We start from the raw sequence: 18,730 nt of genomic DNA on the forward strand, positions 1-18,730 counted from the left end.
CTGAAATTCCAGCAAGCACTTGGGAGGCTGATATAGGAGGATTGTCACAAGTTTAAGGCCAGGCTAGGCTACACAAAAAGGCCTTGTCTCAATAAATAAGTAAATAAACAAATACACAAATGAAATTTTAAAAATGAAGCTGGAAATAACTACAAACACAGAGATGGCCACATGCCAACCACCCAGACACACACGACTGTGTACTCCTTCTATCCCATCTGCAGCCTCTACTTACTGGGGTCACAAACTTGTTCGCTTCCCAGGCCCATAGAGGTGGGTCCTTATAGACCTCCTTGATGGAGGTAGGAGCCCTGTAGGAGTCACTGTAGGTGCTGATGGGGGTCTTGGTCTTCCGGGAGAAGAGGAACATGGTGGGGTCTCAGGGATGCTGTAGTGGGCTTTGCCTATCAAGGACTCCTGCTGGACATCAGTGACTACCCCTTCCCCTAAATAGCCCACACCTCCAGCCTGGAAGGTGCCCCTAGATGCTGTGACCCCTTCCTTTGGGGGACCTCTCAGTATCTTTCCACTCAGCTTTCTTGTTTCCCACCCCACCCAACTTCCTTTTTAAGATAGGCAATGCCCATTATGATATCACCTGCCTGCCCCATCCCTGCACTGGAGGCCTACTTGCCTCCTCATGCCAGCCCCTTTCTGCCTTGGATCTCTCAAGATATCCAATTCCCAAGAGTTCAGAAGGCTCTAGGGAACTTGCAGGACAGACGTCTCACTGTTGAAGGGAGGCAGAGGTTCCGATTCACAGTCCGAGGGTTGTGACTCACCTAGGGCCACATGTCAGGAACGAGCAGAGGTAGAGGGACATGTGTATCCAGGAGGTCAGGGTTTTTTCCCTTCCTCAGCCCCCTTGCCATGGCCCCACACCTCAGGTAAGGAGCTGAGTCTGGCTTGTTTGATGCTTTTAATATTATTTTGTGTTACACGATACACAACCAAGGATGATGGTCAATACTGCGATGGAAATGTTAAAAAAAATATTATACACGGCTCATGTCTTCCACACACCTTCTTGGAAATAAATTAGTAAGCTCGGAGAAACCTGGCTGGGTAGCAGCCACAGCCGAGGGTGGGGGAGTGTTAAGGCAGTATCTACAAGGGGTGGGGGGAGCAGGGGCAAGCTAAGGCCCTGACTTTTCCCCTTCAACTTCCAAACAGGAAAGGAGGGAACTGTGTGCTCTCCTTGGACTTGGAAGCTGCAGGCTGCCAGCCTCCTACCCCTACCCGCTGTGTAAATACCACCTCAGTCTAATGCCCTTGCCTGCTAGGGAACTAGTGTGTTCACAAGGGCATTTGCCCTTGGCTCTCAGGGGCACACACATTGAATTAGAATCCCACAAGAAGTCAGCAGCAGAGGCAGCAGTCTAAAGAGAGGAGCTGTCCATGTTCTAGAAGGGTGAGTGAGTCCAAGAGCCCAGGGGGGTGGGCTGGGAGGAGTTCTAGCTCTGGGGCCCAGGGGATGAGTGGTGGGGATGCCAGCTGGGGTGGGAGAGGGGCTCAGGCGGGGCCACTGTGGGCTGTGTGGCACTTGCAGATGCTTTCTCGGGCTCAACTCCTTTGGCATTCTCTTATCTAATTAGGATCTCTGCACTAGGGGAGGTGAGCCGGGCTGGAGGTGTGGGGAGTAGAAAGCTACACTCTAATACGGGAGTGGGCAGTCCCTGGGTGTGGTGCAGAGAGAGACACTTCCCTTCCTAAGCCAACAGCCCCACTCCTCCTCACTAACCCCATTCTAGCCCCTGGCACCCAGAGAGTAACATGTGAGTGGTATCCAGAGGGAGCCTGGAGAAGCTACACTCTGGCCACACTGGCTCAGTGAGTGGAGGCTGCGGGCCTAGCCCAGCAGTCGGAGGCTCTCCCTGCTTGCAGTTGTCTCAGCCATGGGAGAGCTGCCGTCTCACTGAGCTACGTCCTCAGCTTTCCTCCCTCAGACCACAACGGCAGCAGAAGCAACAGTATGCAGACACCCCGTACAGCAACACACACACACACACACACACACACACACACACATATACAGACACACACACACTAAGTCAACATGGACTTCCCATGTCCACACAGACGCACATACACCTCCAGGTGCCTCCTGAGTTCAAAGACACACAGATGTCATAGTCTTTTGCAGAAATTCCTATTAAGAAATTCCTTCTGGTATGAAAAGACTCTGTCAGTGATGTCAGCTATTCTTTATTTTCCAGTTGTGAGAACTAAAGCCCTGGAGAAGCCTTAGAATTGCTTAGGAGCTCAGGGAGAATGCCAGGGCTGGGACCAGAGCCCAGGCTTCTGACTGCCAGGCTGTGGTCTCCATCCACTGCATTTCCAAGCAGCCTCTCACACAGTTAACAGACCACAATCATTTCCCCACTACAGACACCCACCTGGTTGCCCTGGACAGATGGGTTCAACACACAGGCGCACACACACGCACACACACGCACACACACACACGCACACGCACATACACACGCATGCTCTACCACATACACACACCCACTTAGTTCATTATTTTCTTAAGCCTGCTCTTGAAGAGCCTTTCTGGAAGCCAGCCTCCTAGACCTTGAGTTAGGGTAACACGGGAATGGGGCACAGGAGGCTTATCTCTTGCTTCCAGCCAGAAACCAATAGACAGAAGATTGGGGAGCAGGGGTGGTGGTGGCAGTGTGGGGATGAGGCAGAGAGACAGATGCATTGGTTAGAGACCCGTGAGAACAGGTCATACCATCCCCAAACTTGGCTTCTTTCTAAGGCCCTTCTTACCTTCCCAACCCTCAGAAAATAAGGAAGCAGGGGAAAGAGACAGTGGTGGGAGTGACCTAATGGAGAGAGAGACAGTATCCCTTTGGACAGCCATTGCTAGGCTTCCCATCTGCAGATGAGGGAACACACAAGTAGGTGTATAGGCTGGCACAGGGTTTGGGGGAGGGGCTCTGAGGTGTGAGAACTGCCCCCATTTCTTGGGGCCTTTTCTTCTCCAAACCCCCTTCCTTCCTTCCCGAGCAGGGCTTGGGGGGATTCATGGCTTCACTGACTGGGGCCATGTGATCCCTTCACCCGACAGCTTACATTTGGCCTCCTGGCCTTCAGTGCTGCCCCCTGACTGCAGCTATGGGAGAGGTGGCAGGGTGCTTGGGTGTGGTTTCCCCCAAGTAACTGAACAAACAGTGCCCACCCCTCCTCAGCCCCGGGGCTGGAGACAGACCCGGTCTTGGTTTCTCCGGCTCCATGAACACACAGAGGTACACGTCCTACCATAGGAGGAAGCAATGACTGTTACGAGGTTGCGGTTGTAAGAGGCGCGGGGCTGGGGACCAGCGGACCAGCAGGGTAGGGGTCTCCCCTGCTGCGTCCCACCAGGCCCAGGTCAGCGCCGCCCCGTGCACCGCGGCGACCCCGCCCACTACTGAATGTGGCAGGCGGTGGAGGAAGTGGCCTGACAACACATGCAGGTGGGGTTCACGGACTTGGGGGGGATGAGATCTAGGTCCTCGTCGTCGGGGATCTCGTCTAACCGGTAGCCATCTTTCAGCAGCTGGATGTTCAAATCTTGGTTGATCTGCTGTAGAAAAGGTTCGAGTCAGCTGGAAAGGCAACACCCGGGCTGGAGCTGCTACTGTCACCCCCAAGGCCAGGGACAGCTCCATCTCATCTTAGGTCTGGGCCTGGTTCTGGTCTCACTTCCTCCACACAGGTTTTCTTTCCTAAAACTCAGCCATATACAGGTCCCTGCCTAGTCCAAGGTCAACTACTCACCTCCACCCCCGATTCTTTTCGGGGGTTTGCCCCGATTTCAGGTCAACTCGTGTAAGGTGTCGCCAGCATTTCACATCTGTTCTATTTTAGAGCCCCTCTTTAATAACCCCGAGCTCACTGTAATTCAGGTTAGTGATTTCTTCTCAAGTTCTCCCAGCCCAGGCCTCACCTCACGTGGAGCACTTCCCCAACAGGACTCCGCCCCACGTGCCTTCCTTCGGGGCCCCTTAGGAACCCTTCCATCCCCCCAACCCCCTGCCTTGCTGCTTAGTAAAGGTAGTCTGGCTCCCGTGGTCTGTGGAGGCAGCAAGGGGTGGAGCCTCACCTCCGCAGAGGAGTAGCCAGAGGAAGAGTATCTGGACATATCAAAATCATCATCGCTGGCCGTGAAGAAAAGAGGAGAGAGAAGTAATTCAGGGAAATTAAATAGAAAATTCTCTGCATCTTTGCTATACCCGCCCCCTCCCAACAGTATGATTTAAATAACCCGTGCTTATTATGCAAATATGTTTGCTAAGTCAGGTTTCCTAGCTCGACCTTTAAATGAAGTGACTTCTTAAGTGCCTTCTGGATAGAACTGCTATTCTCGTTCTGCCTTGTCCCACTAGGTTCAAATCATCCTGGCTGTTTGGATTTTCCAGAAGGCTAGTGAGATGCTACCCTGGAAGGGTTCTTCCCTGAGAGGGGGACTGGCATCAGGCATTCCACTGGCCGCCCAGAGACATCAGGGTCCATCATGGGGCAGCCCTGGGGCAGCTGTCTCAGGACAGCAGCAAACTGTGCTGGTCACCGGGCCTCTCTCTGCCCAATCCTTTCAAACCACCACCACCACAAAGCCAAAACCCCCACTTTCCTCCCGGGGATATTTTACCCACGGAGAGCTCCTGGCTGAAGAACACAGCACGTCTGGCAAAGTGACAGGTGTGGCCTGTACAACCCTCCGTGCTCACATGGCATCATGTGGCTGGCCCAGCTGCCCCCAGGCCCCATACACACCTGTCTGTGTCAAGAGCTACCAGTGGCTTCTCATCAGGGCTCTGGTCAAGCGAGGAGTAGCCTTTATTAGGGACGACCAGCCTGGGTAAAGAAGGCGGGGTTGGAGTGCCAGCTGGAGCACATAAACATGACACGGGGTCCTCCCCCCACTGTCACCCCCCTCCCATCTGGGTCCCCTGAGGAGGGAGGGGTGGAGACCAGCAATGGTAGGTGGTGACTGGTGAGGGTCCCTACCTCGTCCGGGCCATGACGTTGTTCTTTTTGGGTTGCTGGTTGACAGGGCTGCCCATGCTGCCGCTCTTCAGGGAACCCTTCCGGGCCAGCTCCCTTTGCTTCTCTGCAGAGAACATGGGAAAGAAGCTGTGTCCTGCCCCAGGGGCTGCCAGGCCGTGCTGCTTGGGGCAGCCTGGTCTGGGCCTTTCTTACAGACATGAACTTCTCTACTTGGCAGAGATCCCATGGACCTCCAGGCACCTGATGCTCGGTGGACATGCATGGGGCCTTGCATAACTGAGGTAGATAGTGGCAGACAAGAAGAGGAGGCTGACCCCTACCCTGTGGGAACCTCAGTTCCTACGTCAGGCAGACAGCATATGCTTGAGGTCAAGGAACGGCTAGAGAGGAAGAGATGAAGACAGACGGCTGAAGCAGTCAGAGAGGCTTTTCTGGAGGGAGGAGGTCATTAAGGAAGAAAGCATGTACAAAAGCAACTCAAGAGAACATAGCTGTGGATGTGAATGAACCGGAGGAGAGGAGGTAATAAAGAGGTGAACTTGGGAAAGCAGCCATTCATTCAGTTAATTATTCACTCAACAAACACCAGAATTGCAATTATGCATCAAGTACTATATCACAGGGACAGAAGGCTCCCAGAGGTTATAAAACTCAGAGCACGCACAGAGACTCCCATCTCAAAAAACAAAAGAACACAACCAAACCCCTCAGAGCACAAAGGCCTTGACTGAGGCACTTGGAATTAATGAGGATGGAAAAGGAGCTACTAAGGGTTTCCTTATTGAAAGGGGTAGAAAGGGGTCTTGGTCAGGATAGGGCAGGAAGCTGAGAAGCCTAGTCTGTAATCTTTCCAGGGGCACAGAGCCCCTGCGCTTGTGGGGCTGGACATTTGCTGACCTACTATGTGGTACATGGCTATTACTATGGGGAACTGCCTGGAAGAAGGCTCAACCACACTCTTACTAACGTCACGTAAAGCCACGATGTAGGAAAAAGGCTTGTTCTATGACAGAAACATGGCGGCAGGGGGTGGGTGGGTATCTCTCTAGAATAAGGATGGGAGGAGCCATTACAGCCCTGTAACCCACTTGAAAATGATCTCCTATTTCCATGTGTCTCCTACCCTCTGACCTCTGCCTCTATTTTAGTTTTCCAGCCTCTTTACAGCAGGCAGCAACTGTCATTACCATATGAAGCCTCTAGGGGGTGCAATTTGCCTTACAGTTCTTGGTGATTTTCTTTATCTTAAGTGAGACAAGTTGTTCATGAGCTTTGGTGGTGATTCAACAGTGAAGGAAATAAAAATGCTATTTTAAAAGCATGCTAAGTTTGTTTGAAATCATGAAAAAAATCAGACAATTAAGCTGACAAGGCTCAGACTACGGACTACTATGCAACCATTTAAAAGAATGAAGCCATTCTCTGTAGGGGCTCCGGGACACCAGGCAGGGGGAGGGAGCAAGGCTCACAAACTGCGCACAATGCAATACCTCTTGTGCTGAAGTACAAAATGAAGCTACAAGAACTTGGAATGGTTGCCTCTGGAGAGAGCACAGAACTTATATGCATTTAAAATACTTTTATTGTTGCATTAAACAATAAGCAAAAGTGGCTATACTCTGAATAGAATGTCCTAGGAAGACAAACATGTCCATCAAGAGAACTGCTGTTGTGTTTAGAAGATAAACCGGGGCGGGGGGCTGCCTGGGTATGTTCTAGAAGGAGAAACTCGAGACCTGTTTTATTTTTTTTGAATTCCCTAAAGGCACAGGCTCTGTAGAAAGAAATCCTGCAGCTCGCTATGGAAGGGGAGCCTGTTAAGAGAGAAGGGGCTCCATCTGAACTGAGGAGTGAGGAAGCCCCCAGGTTTTGGTGGACAGCTAGAGTCTGAGCTCTGAGAAAGATGGAAGAGCTAAAGTGACGACTGTATTTGACTGTCATCTATCTTGTGTGTGACACGTTACAATTTCTCTTCAGGAAATCAACTCTTTGGTGAGAGGATGCTATCTTCTTCAGCAGCCCTGGGTCAATGAGATTTTGGTCCATGTAAGGGAGAGGGACAGTGGCTGGGGTAAGAACTGGATCACTGGAGCTTAGAGCAGCTGTGGGAGTCAGGAGACTTCAAAGCAGAGAGTGGACATGGGATCCACCCTAAGAGAAAGATACTGTGATTCCTGGAAAGAAAACAGGTTCTGGGGTTCTAAGAAAGGGACAGTCTCCCGAGACAGAAGTCACCATGGTCCTGAGACCTGTCCCTCAAACAGCAGGAGCTACCCTATCTTTTGGAGGCAGGTTCCTTTTGGCTGGCCCTTCGGAATCCTGCCCTTGGGTTCTATGCTTTATATTTGCAGCCACCCCTAGAATCTCCAGGGCATCTTAGCTTCAGGGATCTCTCCAAGAGTTTCAGGAACCTGCAGAAAACTGTTGCTGCCTTTTGTCTTGCATGACACAGGTGCCTGGGAGAGCCAATGACTCACTTGGAGGTTTAGTCTTGGGACCATCTAGCCCAAGCTACCTTAACTGGAGCCCCTCGCTGTCAACCAGATCCACGAGCACCTTCTTCACTTCCCACATCTCCCTCATCCCCCAGACACACTCACCCAGCTTCACCTGGAGCGGGGATGGTTTGTAATTCATGGCTACTGACTCACCCTCCCGGGCATCACAGTCTCGGTCTGAGATAGAGGCTGCGGCTGGATCCTGTTGGGGAGAAAGCAGAGAGACAGGAAAGGATTAGTATGTGACCCCATGGGTTGTTCTGAACCCTGAAGCAAACCTACTCATCTGCCCTCTGGGATTCTGGGAGCATTTACTCCAATAGCAGGGGAGTCAGTATTCAGGGAAGGAGAGGAAGACTCTACTATGCTCTGTAGAAGAGAGGAGATGATGTTTGACTCCCATCCAACAAGAGTCCTGTGAAAGCCAGGCTGCCCCAGAAAGCCCTGCCTAAAACCCACAGGGCTTCCTCTACAAAAGCTGGTGCAAGCTGTTTGGCTCTCAGGTTCTCTGTGTATTAAGAAAGGAGTCTAAGTTCCTCTGAGCTTACAGATGGATCAAGGTCAAAGCAGGTACTCCCTGAGAGCTGCCCTTTCTGTTTTGTCTTTGCAGGCTCTAGACAACCAACTGGCCAATCCAAGCAAGGCTCCAGACTTCAGCCACTGACTAAAAAGTGAGGCCTTCTGAAGTTCCCAGATGAGCTCCAAGCAGAGCTTCTCCATGGATGGGAATGGTGGCTGAGAAGGTGGAGCTGACAAACCAGCAGGTGACCACGTGGTTCTGTGCTGTCCTGAAAGCAGAACACGTGATGCGGGTGACAAGGAGGGTAGACAGGCATTGATTCTGGGCGTGCAACCCTTGCACTTTTCCCTTCACTAGCTCTCAATAGCCTCTAGCTCTGGGCCGGACCCCATGCTTCCCAGAGTCCTTAGCTAGCCCTGTTATCTCTCCAAAATACCCTCACTGTACGAGATCCAGGGACCCTGTCTCATGCCATTGGTGATGAGCACTTCCTTTTTTATGGGGAGACTAAAGATTTTATCCAGGTTAAGCAGCACTTGCATCTGTATTTGAGACTGTTTTACAATCATTTCTCTACTATAGGCAGGCATGTGAGTTTAGTTGCAATTCTTTTTCTGGAATAAAGATATTTTCAATATTTTTCATAATTGTCAGATTCACAATTATAGAGGGAGCTAAAGATGAGCTTCTCTTAGAATGAAAAACTTTTATTTTACAATGTTTTTATACTCAGACCAGTAGTGTTGGCTGAGTGGTTAAGAGCACTTGTTCTTGCAGAGAACCTAGGTTTGATTCCCAATACTCACGAGGAGGTTTAGAACCTTCTGATCCAAGGATTTCTGACATTTGTGGCACCAGGCACACATGTAGTACATATACATGCATACAGGCAAAATACACTTACAAGTAAAATAAAAGAAATTTTGAAAAGTTTTTATTCTTTGAGAATTTCATACAGTGTATTTTGATCCTATTCATTCCTACTCCTCCCCCAACTCCTCCCTACTTCTCTCCTAACTCCTCCCAGGTCCTCCCTTTCCTCCCTACCCCCTAAACTTTCTGTCCCTTTTCTTTTTCTTTCTTTTTTCTTTTTTTAAAAACTAATCTAAGAGTTCAATTTATGCTAATCTTATACTTCTGGGTGTGGTACTGTCCACCAGAGCATGACCCACTAGTAGGCACACTCTTAAAGAAAACTGACTCTTTCTCCCTGTCCCAGAAGCTATGAATTGCCCGTAACCCTTCAGTTAGGGGTGCAGGACCATGAGCCCCTTTCTCCTTGCACTGACTTGATCTACATAGGTCTTTTGCAAGTAAGCACAGCTGTGTGAGTTTGTGAGTCCAGAGGATACATTTTGGTCTGGTCTTTCCTGACCCAAAGGACCCAAAAGAACTCAAGGAAACAGGAATCTTTAGAATCCAATCTTCCTCATGGTCTCTGGGCATCGTAGGGTAGTGATGAGAGGCTCCGTGGTGGCTGGCTGTCCACCGACACTCATTTTCTGCACTTTGACTGTGAGTTTCTGAGCTAAGTACCACGATGACCAGTGTAATACAGGTCCTGCCGTTTTTAGCTGGGGACTTCAGAGTGACCATCCTAAGGTATGAAGACTGCAAAGGACCATACTGCTTGTTCTATCCTTGAAGATACAGAAAGCAGACAGACAGGCAGACAGATAGAATGCTCCAGGACTGGCCCCCAGTATCAGGTCCAGGGATCTGCATCGCTCCTGCTGACCCTTTTACAGTGAAGTAAGGTCTAGAGAAGTGACTCAGTGACTAAGGCTCTTGCTGTGCAAGCATGAGGACCCCAGAGTTCAGATTAGGCCAGGAGCACTGAGTGTCTGTAACCCCCATGTGTCTCGAGTGTGAGGTGGAGGCAGAAACAAAGGGCTCTCCAGAAGCTCCCAGCCTAGCTAGCTTGGTCTATGCAAGGGTGAACAATAAGAGACAGTAGGCTGCCAGGACCAATACTGTTCTGAGTTGTCCTCTGACCAGCTCACACGTGCTCACAATGAACGAGAGTGCACACACATCACACACATGAAGACAAAATAGAAATGATGCGGCGGGCATGAGCTGTTTTACAGTCCTGCTTGTTACCATGGTGAGAAGGAAGCAGCTAGGGTGTTTGGGAGGGAAATTCTGGCCCTGTCTGTTCCTGGGTGGACTGGGCTGCCATAGTGGCTTTCAAGATCCTGAGCAAGAACCTGGGCCTACCACTCTGCCTCAGTCTCCACCCCTTAACCACGGGTACAGTAGGAAGGGCGCCTTGTGTGGCAGTGGGGTAGATAGCAGTGTGGGTACCTCAGATCACTTCCCAAGTGCCAGTCCTTCCCAGTCTTCATCCTCTCAGGCTCTGCAAAGTTCCTTGGGAGGCTCCTTTCAAATTGCACATTGGAAAAGCCGGCCATCAGTGGCCTTAACTAAGCTGACGCCCAAAAGGCCTCTCAGTTGCTACCCACGAGGGAGACAGAGACCCGATCGCTGGACTCTGACAATGACTCTTAAGCCATAGGGTGCGCTCTCAAGTCATTCTGAGGGAGGGATTTTCAAATGGAAAATCCTGCAGGCATGCTGGCAGCACCATACCAGAAGGATCTGGTCTGTTTCTAGACTCCTCGGTCACATTCCTGTCATCTTTGTCAAGCAGGACATCAAGTATACCCGTCTGGGACTGGCTTCCTCAGGCCGCTGTGCTCCCATGGCCCATCTTCTGCCTCTGATCATTTCTGTGTCTATCTACATCTCTTTGTCTCCGCAGACTCTTTCGACTCCATTTTCTCCTTAAAGAAAGCTGATAGTTCCTGCAGACATTTTATACTCATGACTTCTAAACTGTGGTCTTTTAATGAACAAGCCTGCTCCTTGGCCTCTCACTTTCCACATGAGTGTTTGGTCTCGTTGTCTTTTCTCTGAGGTTGGTTTTAGATAACACAATCCCCTGGGCAACTGGAGCTAAGGCAGTGTCCTAGTGCATTGGTTTCTTCTCTGAGGTTACAGGTGTCAGCAGTAACATGTGAAGCAGAAAACTCAGGAAGGACAGAACCTGGGACGAGGACTGGGAGCTATTGAGCAATGCTGGTCAGTGATCCATTACAGCTCTCAAGACCTACTGGCAGGTCCTAGTGGTATTTGATCCTGAGTGAAACCATAGGATCAAAGCCCTAGGCTGAGCGGCTCCAAGCCAAACCTGCCCATTCAGCAGCTCCTCCGTCACTGTCCATGGTAGAAGGCTATTTAAGCGGCAACTACAAAGGTCTCTGGCACAGTGCCATCAAACACTGTGGACTTCCTGAGTGCCTTCTCTGAGAAATGCAGGCAGTGCACCATGACCATTGTATAGTGATTAAATGTAAAATATTCATGAACAAAAGTAGCAGAGAGGACTGAGGCAGAAGGAAGCGTCTGGCTCCAAGAATCAGAGAGGATTTAAAATGCCCCCCAAGGACTTCCAACAGGCGTTAGCTAGATCCGGGAACTAGAGTGGGGATTAACAAGATTATTAATAAACACTCAGCAGAGACAGACCTTGAAATACATCTCTAACAGCAATCCATGTCTCTACAACCATTCAAACAAATCCTCCAAAGGCTGAAGAGAAGATTAATAGCTTGGGCTATCGGCTGATAGCCAGCACAACATCAACACAGCCAGAGGAAAGTCAAAGAGCCAGAAGCAAAGAGCCATCCTCAGAGTTAGCATGGTCTGCAATTTTTGATCAGCTGTATTCCCTGAACCCTGTGCTTTAGAAGGGGCTGGGATGTAAGTGGGGCGTATGTGTAGGAATGGTAGTTACAGAGTCCTGGGTCCCTTCAATCAAAGAAATCCATTGTTATTTCAATTCCTATATTAGCCTTTCTGAAAAATTCTGGTTAGCAAAAGGGTCTTGTTAATTACAAAAAAGATTACTAAATATATTCCTGCAAGATGGCTCAGTAGGTAAAGGTGCTGGCGACCAAGCCTGACAATCCCTGGGCTCCACATGGTGGAAGGAGAGAACTCCTGCAGGTTGTTCTCTGACCTCTATATGTGCTCTGTGGCCCCTCCCCACCCCTGACAAATAAATCAATATAATAAAAATGAAATGTTAAAAAGTCATCGATGTAATCCACTCTAGTCTTGTAAGACTCTTTTGGAAATGGCAGAAAACAACGATCCTGGGCACCTATCTATACATGTATGCATGAGAGTGCGCCCACTTATGCTTGTGTGTGCAGAGAGGCACAAGGATCCATGTTGAGTTGCTGTTTCTATTGCCTTCTCAATATTGAACCTGGAGCTCTGCAATTAGGCTGGACTGGCTGGCCAGTGAGATCCGCCTGACTCCACCCCCTTCTTCCCCTGGCACCGCAGTTACAGACACACACTGTCATGTCCAGCTTTTACTCGGGTGCTGGGAATCTGAACTCAGGTACACAGGCTTACACAGCAAACATCTTCCCACGAACCATCTCCTCACCCTCCACCAATTTTTTGTTTTTTAAAATAAGGAAAACTAAATACACATCACAGAGCCCCAGAATCATTGACACATTAAACTCTTGGCTGAAAATAAATGAATAAGAAGACAATGTTGTTTTAAAGGGAAGGACACAGGTGCCAATAGTGTTCTTTGAGAGGCATCCAGAAAAAGATGTGGACTGCTGTAGCAGGAGAGAATGGCAGATCATCAGCTAGTAAAATGTTCACAGTAGAATTCAAGAACTGGCACAACAGCTTACCAACATTCCTATTTTACTGTGTATTTGAATTCCTTTATATTTAAACAAAAATGTGCTTTTCATAAAACAATAAAATAAAGAAAACTGACCTGTGCATGGTGGCACACACCTCTTAAGCAGGTAGATCTTGGAGTTAGAGACCAGGCAGCCTGGTTTACAGAGAGTTCTAGTTCAGCCAGGGCTGTCTCAGAAAAACAAAACAAAAGAGAGGAAGGAGGAAGGAAGGAAGGAAAGTAAGACTTGTACTGGGAGAGGGCTCAGTAGTTAAGCGCACGCACTATTTCAGAGGACCTGAGTTTAGCTGCCAGCACCCACAGGAGGCAGCTCACAACTAGCTGTAACCCCAGCTCCAAGGGATCCAATGCCTTCCTCTTCCTCTGCCCCACCATGAATAGACCCTGGGAGGGACTGATGGAGTCAATGGCCTTGCTCGAAAGGAGGAAGCTAAGGAGAGACTGAGACTTGGAACAGAGCCCTCTGAGAGGCCCCTCCAGTGGGGCTACAGTCAGCCTGTATGCAAACTGCCACATTCATATCCCCTCCCTGGGGATGTATTAACTCTTGTGGGACCTGAGAGACCTCTGGTGAGCTGGATAGGCTGGATGAGCAGAGGGCATGAAAGAGCAAACTGTCTTTAAGAACCATAGTTCTTAAGAGGGAAGGGCCTGGGGGAAAGGCAGGGGAGAGTGGATGGCAAAAATAAAGCACAAAAGAGACCTGTTTTATCGTTCCTCATGCAGATCCAAGATCCTCTGAAACTCATAAGTACCCGGTAGATAGTGTAACGGCCTCCTGAGTATTCACACTGTACCTCTCCTCCACTGAGAGAGGAAGTATGGCCTCATCTTCTGTGCTCAGGAGATGTCTGACGAAAGTTTCACCCAATCACTCCCTTTTCTGTCTCTCTGTCTCTCTGTCTGTCTGTCTGTCTGTCTGTCTGTCTGTCTGTCTGTCTTTCTGTTACAGGCTCAGATCAGTGGTGTGATCTGGTTTCCTCAACTATAAAGTGAGATCGCTATTACTATGTATGTCACAGACTCATGTGAGGATAGCCACTTAGTATAGTAAGTGCTGAGTGCCATAGCTGCACTGCCTATGAAGGTGCTATCTATATAAGCTCAGTGTGCCCGGGAGTATCCAGCAGCCTGTGGCTGCAACTCTGGCATCACTCAGATTGGCATGTGGTTTATATGTGGAGCTATCTCTGAGAAAGATCCTTTCTCCACAGGGTTGGGGAAGGGCATTCTGTTTTCCTTCACTATGCTGTGATCTTACTCATAACACGCGTCCAGGTATCACAGAGACAAACAGAAGATAGGCCCATTTCCAAAGAGTGTCCAATAATTATCAAGGTAAAAAAGAGCCATAGAAAGTAGGAGTTGCTGGGCAGTGGTGGCACACACCTTTAATCCCAGCACTAGGGAGGCAGAGGTTGGCAAATCTCTATGTGCTCCAGGCCAGGCTTGACTACACGTAATGAGACCCTGCCTCAGGCAGAAAGAACAAGGCAAAGGAGCAATGAGGTGACTTGGGAAGAGTGTAGGAACATCTGCCTGTGGATGGGAAAGAGCGTAGCAGGAGCAGCTGGCATTTTGCTATGGCTGAAGCCCAGAAGGTAGAAGTAAAATTGGTGGGCTCAGATCATGGTGGGAGGTGGGTCTTAATTTTGATATTTTTCTTAGAAGATAATGGGGGAAATAAAACCTAAGCACAGCAGCAACATGAACATATTCCAGATGAAGGGCCCTTTATAGCAGCCATGTGGGAGACGTGTGGAGGGACCAAGACTAGAGGTAAAGATAAATTGTGCCAAGAAAAGACAGCAGGGACCTAAACCAAGTAGAAGCAGAAGACAATGGATGGAAAGAGAACCTGAGGACACCATGTATGAGGAAGTGTGCCTCTATACTATATGCCTCTAGTTTCCTGTCTGGAATATGTAGAAAAAAAATACTAATTACTTCAAAAGTCCGGGGAGGGAGGATACTGCCAGGGAAGACCAGGGAAGGTCATTTGGAGGTATATTGTATTTTGGGGGAGGTACTGTGTTTGGGGGTATCTTTTGGGAAACAGGTGAAATTACTAGTCAGTACAGTTTGAAGTTTGGGAGCCTGGTAAAAGGGTGGTGTGCTGGTCACGACTAAAACTTAGGGAGGTTAATCTTCCTAGAGAGAACGAAGAGAATGGAAAAGATAAGAACCAAGGATGAAGCGGTAAGGAGAATCCAACGTCAGGGGACCCTGGGAAGACACCGAGCTGGAGATGAAGCCATAAGGAGAATCCAAAGTCAGGGGACCCTGGGAGGACACCGAGCTGGAGCAGTGGGAGGACAAGTACAAGTGCCTCAAGTGCCACAAAGAGAAGCTAGCTCCCCAAGAAAACGACGACAGAAACAAGGAAACCATAGGCAGTCTCTGGACAGTGTTTTAGTTAAAGAGTAGGAACAGAGATCAGATTACAAGGGATTTGGAAGGAAAAGGATATTGGGAAGTTAAGGCAGAGGGTAAAAGATACATCACGGAGCTGCATGGGAGAAAGATTGACAGTCACAGAAACTTCAAAGTTGTAGGATTTCTCTAGAGCAGGGGACACACAGCCAATGTCACACACTGAAAGGAAAGTGTTGGTTATGCAAAAGGAGACTGTAGTGGGGCACAGTGGGGACTCTGGAGTACATAGAGCCAGAGCTTGGACTACAGGATAGAAGGTCTTTACAGAGGGGCCAGAGAGAGCTGATGTGGGGAGATGCGGATAATTTTGGGTCAGTGGAAAGGTTATTCCGAAGGCTTTGTCAGGGAAAGGAAGGGGGCAAGCACCAAGGAACTGGAGAGGAGGGAGGATGCTCGACGGCTGGTCAGAGTGGACATGGATGGTCACAGGGTGACACAGGCTGGCATTTCACCTTTCCTTGGTGTATTTCAGCCACGGGGAGGAAAGGTGCTCTCCGAGGTGCTGAACAGTGAGTGCTGCTTGTCTTTTGTGAACTGATTGTGCTTGGTTCCAGTAGACAGACCACTCAATTTTAGTTTCTCCACAGGGGAACACAACCTCTGTCTTCATTTTCAAGCAGCAATTCTCAGGAAGAGGGGAGCTGAGACGGACTTCAAATGAAGTATGACGTGAGGTGCACACAGCAACCACATCGGACCTTTCTCTACAAAACACAACATGAATTTCTCTCCAGTTTTAGAGGGAGCGAGAGAAGGGGGCTGGGCATGCTAAATAGCTTCTTCTGGAGTAGAGTCATGTATTCCTGGGTGAAATCAGGAAGGAAGACAGACAGAGTATCCGGATTCTTGGATCAGCAAAGGTCATGTTGATGGGAGCAGATCAGGGAGCCTTGGCTCAGGCCACTCCTGACAGGGAGGTGTACTGGTGTGGGCAGCCAGCTTTGTCCTTGTCACAGTTTGTCCAGAAAGCAGCTCAATAACTACCTCTGGCTTTAATACTCTTGTTCAGGTCTACATGGGTCCACCCAGAGAACTCTTGGCAGTAGGTAGAATTAGAAATATTAAGATATATTTAGGAGAGAGAGAGAGAGAGAGCTAGCAAAAACACCTTAAGTTCACTGAGTGCCCACCACTGGGGAGAGATTTTATCTCCTGGTTTTGTACCCCATCTCCCCTCCAGAGGTGAGCAGCTGGATGGGATGTCTATTATTTTGAGACATAGGAAAGTTTTAGGGAATCCTATTTATAGGGAAAAACAAAGACTTTTCATGGGACAGGGTCTCTGAAGAGCTGGAGGGGAATCAGGGAAACATAAAGAAGATAATCTCCAATGTTTGTGGCACTTATAAAGAGCAGGAAAACAGGAAGCCCAAGTTTGGAGTGAAGGCAGAGCCTCCCTGGCTCAGGGAGGCTTCTTTGCATAGCCCACGTCTCCAGTCTCCTGTGCTTTTCCTTTAATCAAACACTCAATTCAAACAAAATCAACACATTGTTCACCTTGTCTAGTTCTGGACTACATGATAGTGGGAGAATGCAGAAGAAAGCACTCATACACACCACATGTGTGCAGAGCACTTGGGGGTAAAGATATGCGCACGTGTGCACACACACACACACACACACACACACGTATGCACGTGAATGCACCAAGGATTCTCATGTTAGATCTGAGGTCTAGGAACTCAAGTTGGTTGTGTGAGTTAGAGGATTTGTGTGTGTGTGTGTGTGTGTGTGTGTGGTGTGTTTTGTTTTTTTGAGATAGGGTTTCCTATGTAGCCATGGCTGTCCTGGAACTTGCTGTGTAGACCATACTGGTCTCAAACTCACAGAGGTCCTTTGCCTCCCAGTACTGGTATTAAAGGCATACACCACATGCCCAGCCCCCACTGCCTTTTTGACACAGGTTCTTGCTAGGTAGGTCTGATTGGCTTAGTATTGCTATGTATCCTAACCTGGCTTCAAATACTTAATAATCCTTTTGTTTCAGCTTTCCAAGTACTGAGACTACAGGTATGTGCTACTATGCCCACTGTCTCAACTGCCTAGTTCACTACCAAACACTAGTAAACCTTGGTATCTTAAAAAATTTTTTTTGTATGTGTGTGTGTGTGTGTGCGTGTGCGCGCACGCGCTTGTGCATGGGCACACATGTCCAGATCAAAGGTTAATTTGCAGGAGTCAATTCTTACCTCCACTGTATGGGTCCCAGAAATTAAACTCAGGGCATCTAGCTTGGTAGCAAGTGCCCTTTGAAGGCCCAGGCCTTAGTGTTTACAGTGTCTGTCATTTGAAGGACCAAAATGGAAGAGAGTGTCGCTGCCCTTAAACCTAATGTGCCTGTATCTAGGGCAATGCCAGTGCAGTTCCGTCTTATAAAGTAACTCATGTGCATAAAACTCTTCCTCCCCAGCTCCTTTCTTCCATGTGAATGACCTGTACTTAAGTCTGGGAACCACATTTATGCCTGATGCCCACAGAGGCCAGAATTCCCTAGTTACAGACAGTTGTTGAGTCACCACGTGGGTGCTGGGAATCAAACCCAGGTCTTCTGGAAGAGCAGCCAGTGCTTTTAACCACTGAGGCATCTCTCTAGCCCCAATATTCTGCTTTTAAAAATTACCTTTACTTCAGTTTGAGACAGTGTCTGTTACCAGTTTAGTGTACTGGTCTTTTGTCTATACTATAGCTGGTAGCTCTCTGGAATTTTCCCTTCTTTTCCAGCTCATCCTTGTGACATAGAATATGCTGATTCCATGTGGTCCCAGCTCTTTAGACACGTGTGTGGATCAGCTCCCCTGAGAACTGGGAAGTGGGACTGACAGAGCATGCCTGTGGGCAGGGACACAGATGCCAGTGTTCAGGGGGAGATGACTGGGTCAGGCTCTGGATCCAGAGCTCCCCAATCCTTCAGCACTTCATTGCAAAACTGTAGTGTAGGAGTGACAGCGTAGCTCTAGGGTAGGGCACTTAGCATGCACAAAGCCCTAGGTTCAACCCTGATACCACAAGTAGAAGGAGAAGGGAAGCCCCAAAAGAAATTCTAGTGTCCTTACAGATCAGTCTCTTGTTTTAGGTAAATTAACTTCAGAGGAATTTTTGTTTCTATAACCAGAAAGCACAAACTAATAAATGTGCATAGCACATTTAAAGGGAAACATGGGTGGGCTGAATGTCTCAGTGGTCAAGTGTGTTTGCTGTTCTTGCAGAAGACCTGAGTTTGGTCCCTAGTACCTGCATCTATTGGTGGCTAACTATTGTCTGTAACTCCAGCTCCTGGGGATTCAACACCCTCTTCCAGCTTCCACAGGCACTTGCACGCACATGCATGCCCACAAACATACACATTTAAAAACACTAAAAAGAAAAGCTCATGGTATCATCTATTCTGATTGAAAACTATTGTTTTATTGAGACATGGTCTTGATGGAGGAAGCACAGGTTGGCACTGAACTTGGGCCTCCTACCTCAGGCTGGCACTGAACTTGGGCCTCCTACCTCAGGCTGGCACTGAACTTGGGCCTCCTACCTCAGGCTGGCACT

General features: G+C 48.9%; 2 protein-coding genes across 7 annotated transcripts in view; both read right to left on the reverse strand.

The window, feature by feature from the left end:
- Positions 1 to 541, reverse strand: part of CUNH9orf24 (chromosome unknown C9orf24 homolog) — a 13,050-nt gene extending 12,509 nt beyond the window's left edge. For all 3 annotated transcript variants that reach the window (XM_028779128.1, XM_028779127.1, XM_028779126.1), the window contains exon 1: positions 236 to 541. In XM_028779128.1, the coding sequence (XP_028634961.1) occupies positions 236 to 370 (135 nt within the window). In that variant the 5' untranslated portion in view covers positions 371 to 541. The remainder of the gene's footprint in view (positions 1 to 235) is intronic.
- A 359-nt stretch (positions 542 to 900) lies between these two features.
- Positions 901 to 18,730, reverse strand: part of Fam219a (family with sequence similarity 219 member A) — a 51,360-nt gene continuing 33,530 nt past the window's right edge. Inside the window, exons 2-6 of one of the 4 annotated variants that reach the window (XM_028779136.1) lie at positions 7,650 to 7,698; positions 4,999 to 5,101; positions 4,765 to 4,845; positions 4,094 to 4,148; positions 901 to 3,574 (exon numbers count right to left, since the gene is read on the reverse strand). In XM_028779136.1, coding sequence (XP_028634969.1) covers positions 3,416 to 3,574; positions 4,094 to 4,148; positions 4,765 to 4,845; positions 4,999 to 5,101; positions 7,650 to 7,698 — 447 coding nt within the window. In that variant the 3' untranslated portion in view covers positions 901 to 3,415. Of the gene's footprint in view, positions 3,575 to 4,093; positions 4,149 to 4,764; positions 4,846 to 4,998; positions 5,102 to 7,598; positions 7,699 to 18,730 lie in introns of all 4 variants that reach the window. The other 3 variants (XM_028779137.1, XM_028779135.1, XM_028779134.1) reach the window with 3 other exon arrangements.

This window comes from Grammomys surdaster, unplaced genomic scaffold (assembly GCF_004785775.1).
Source record: "Grammomys surdaster isolate TR1022 unplaced genomic scaffold, NIH_TR_1.0 344, whole genome shotgun sequence".
Taxonomy (NCBI): domain Eukaryota; kingdom Metazoa; phylum Chordata; class Mammalia; order Rodentia; family Muridae; genus Grammomys; species Grammomys surdaster.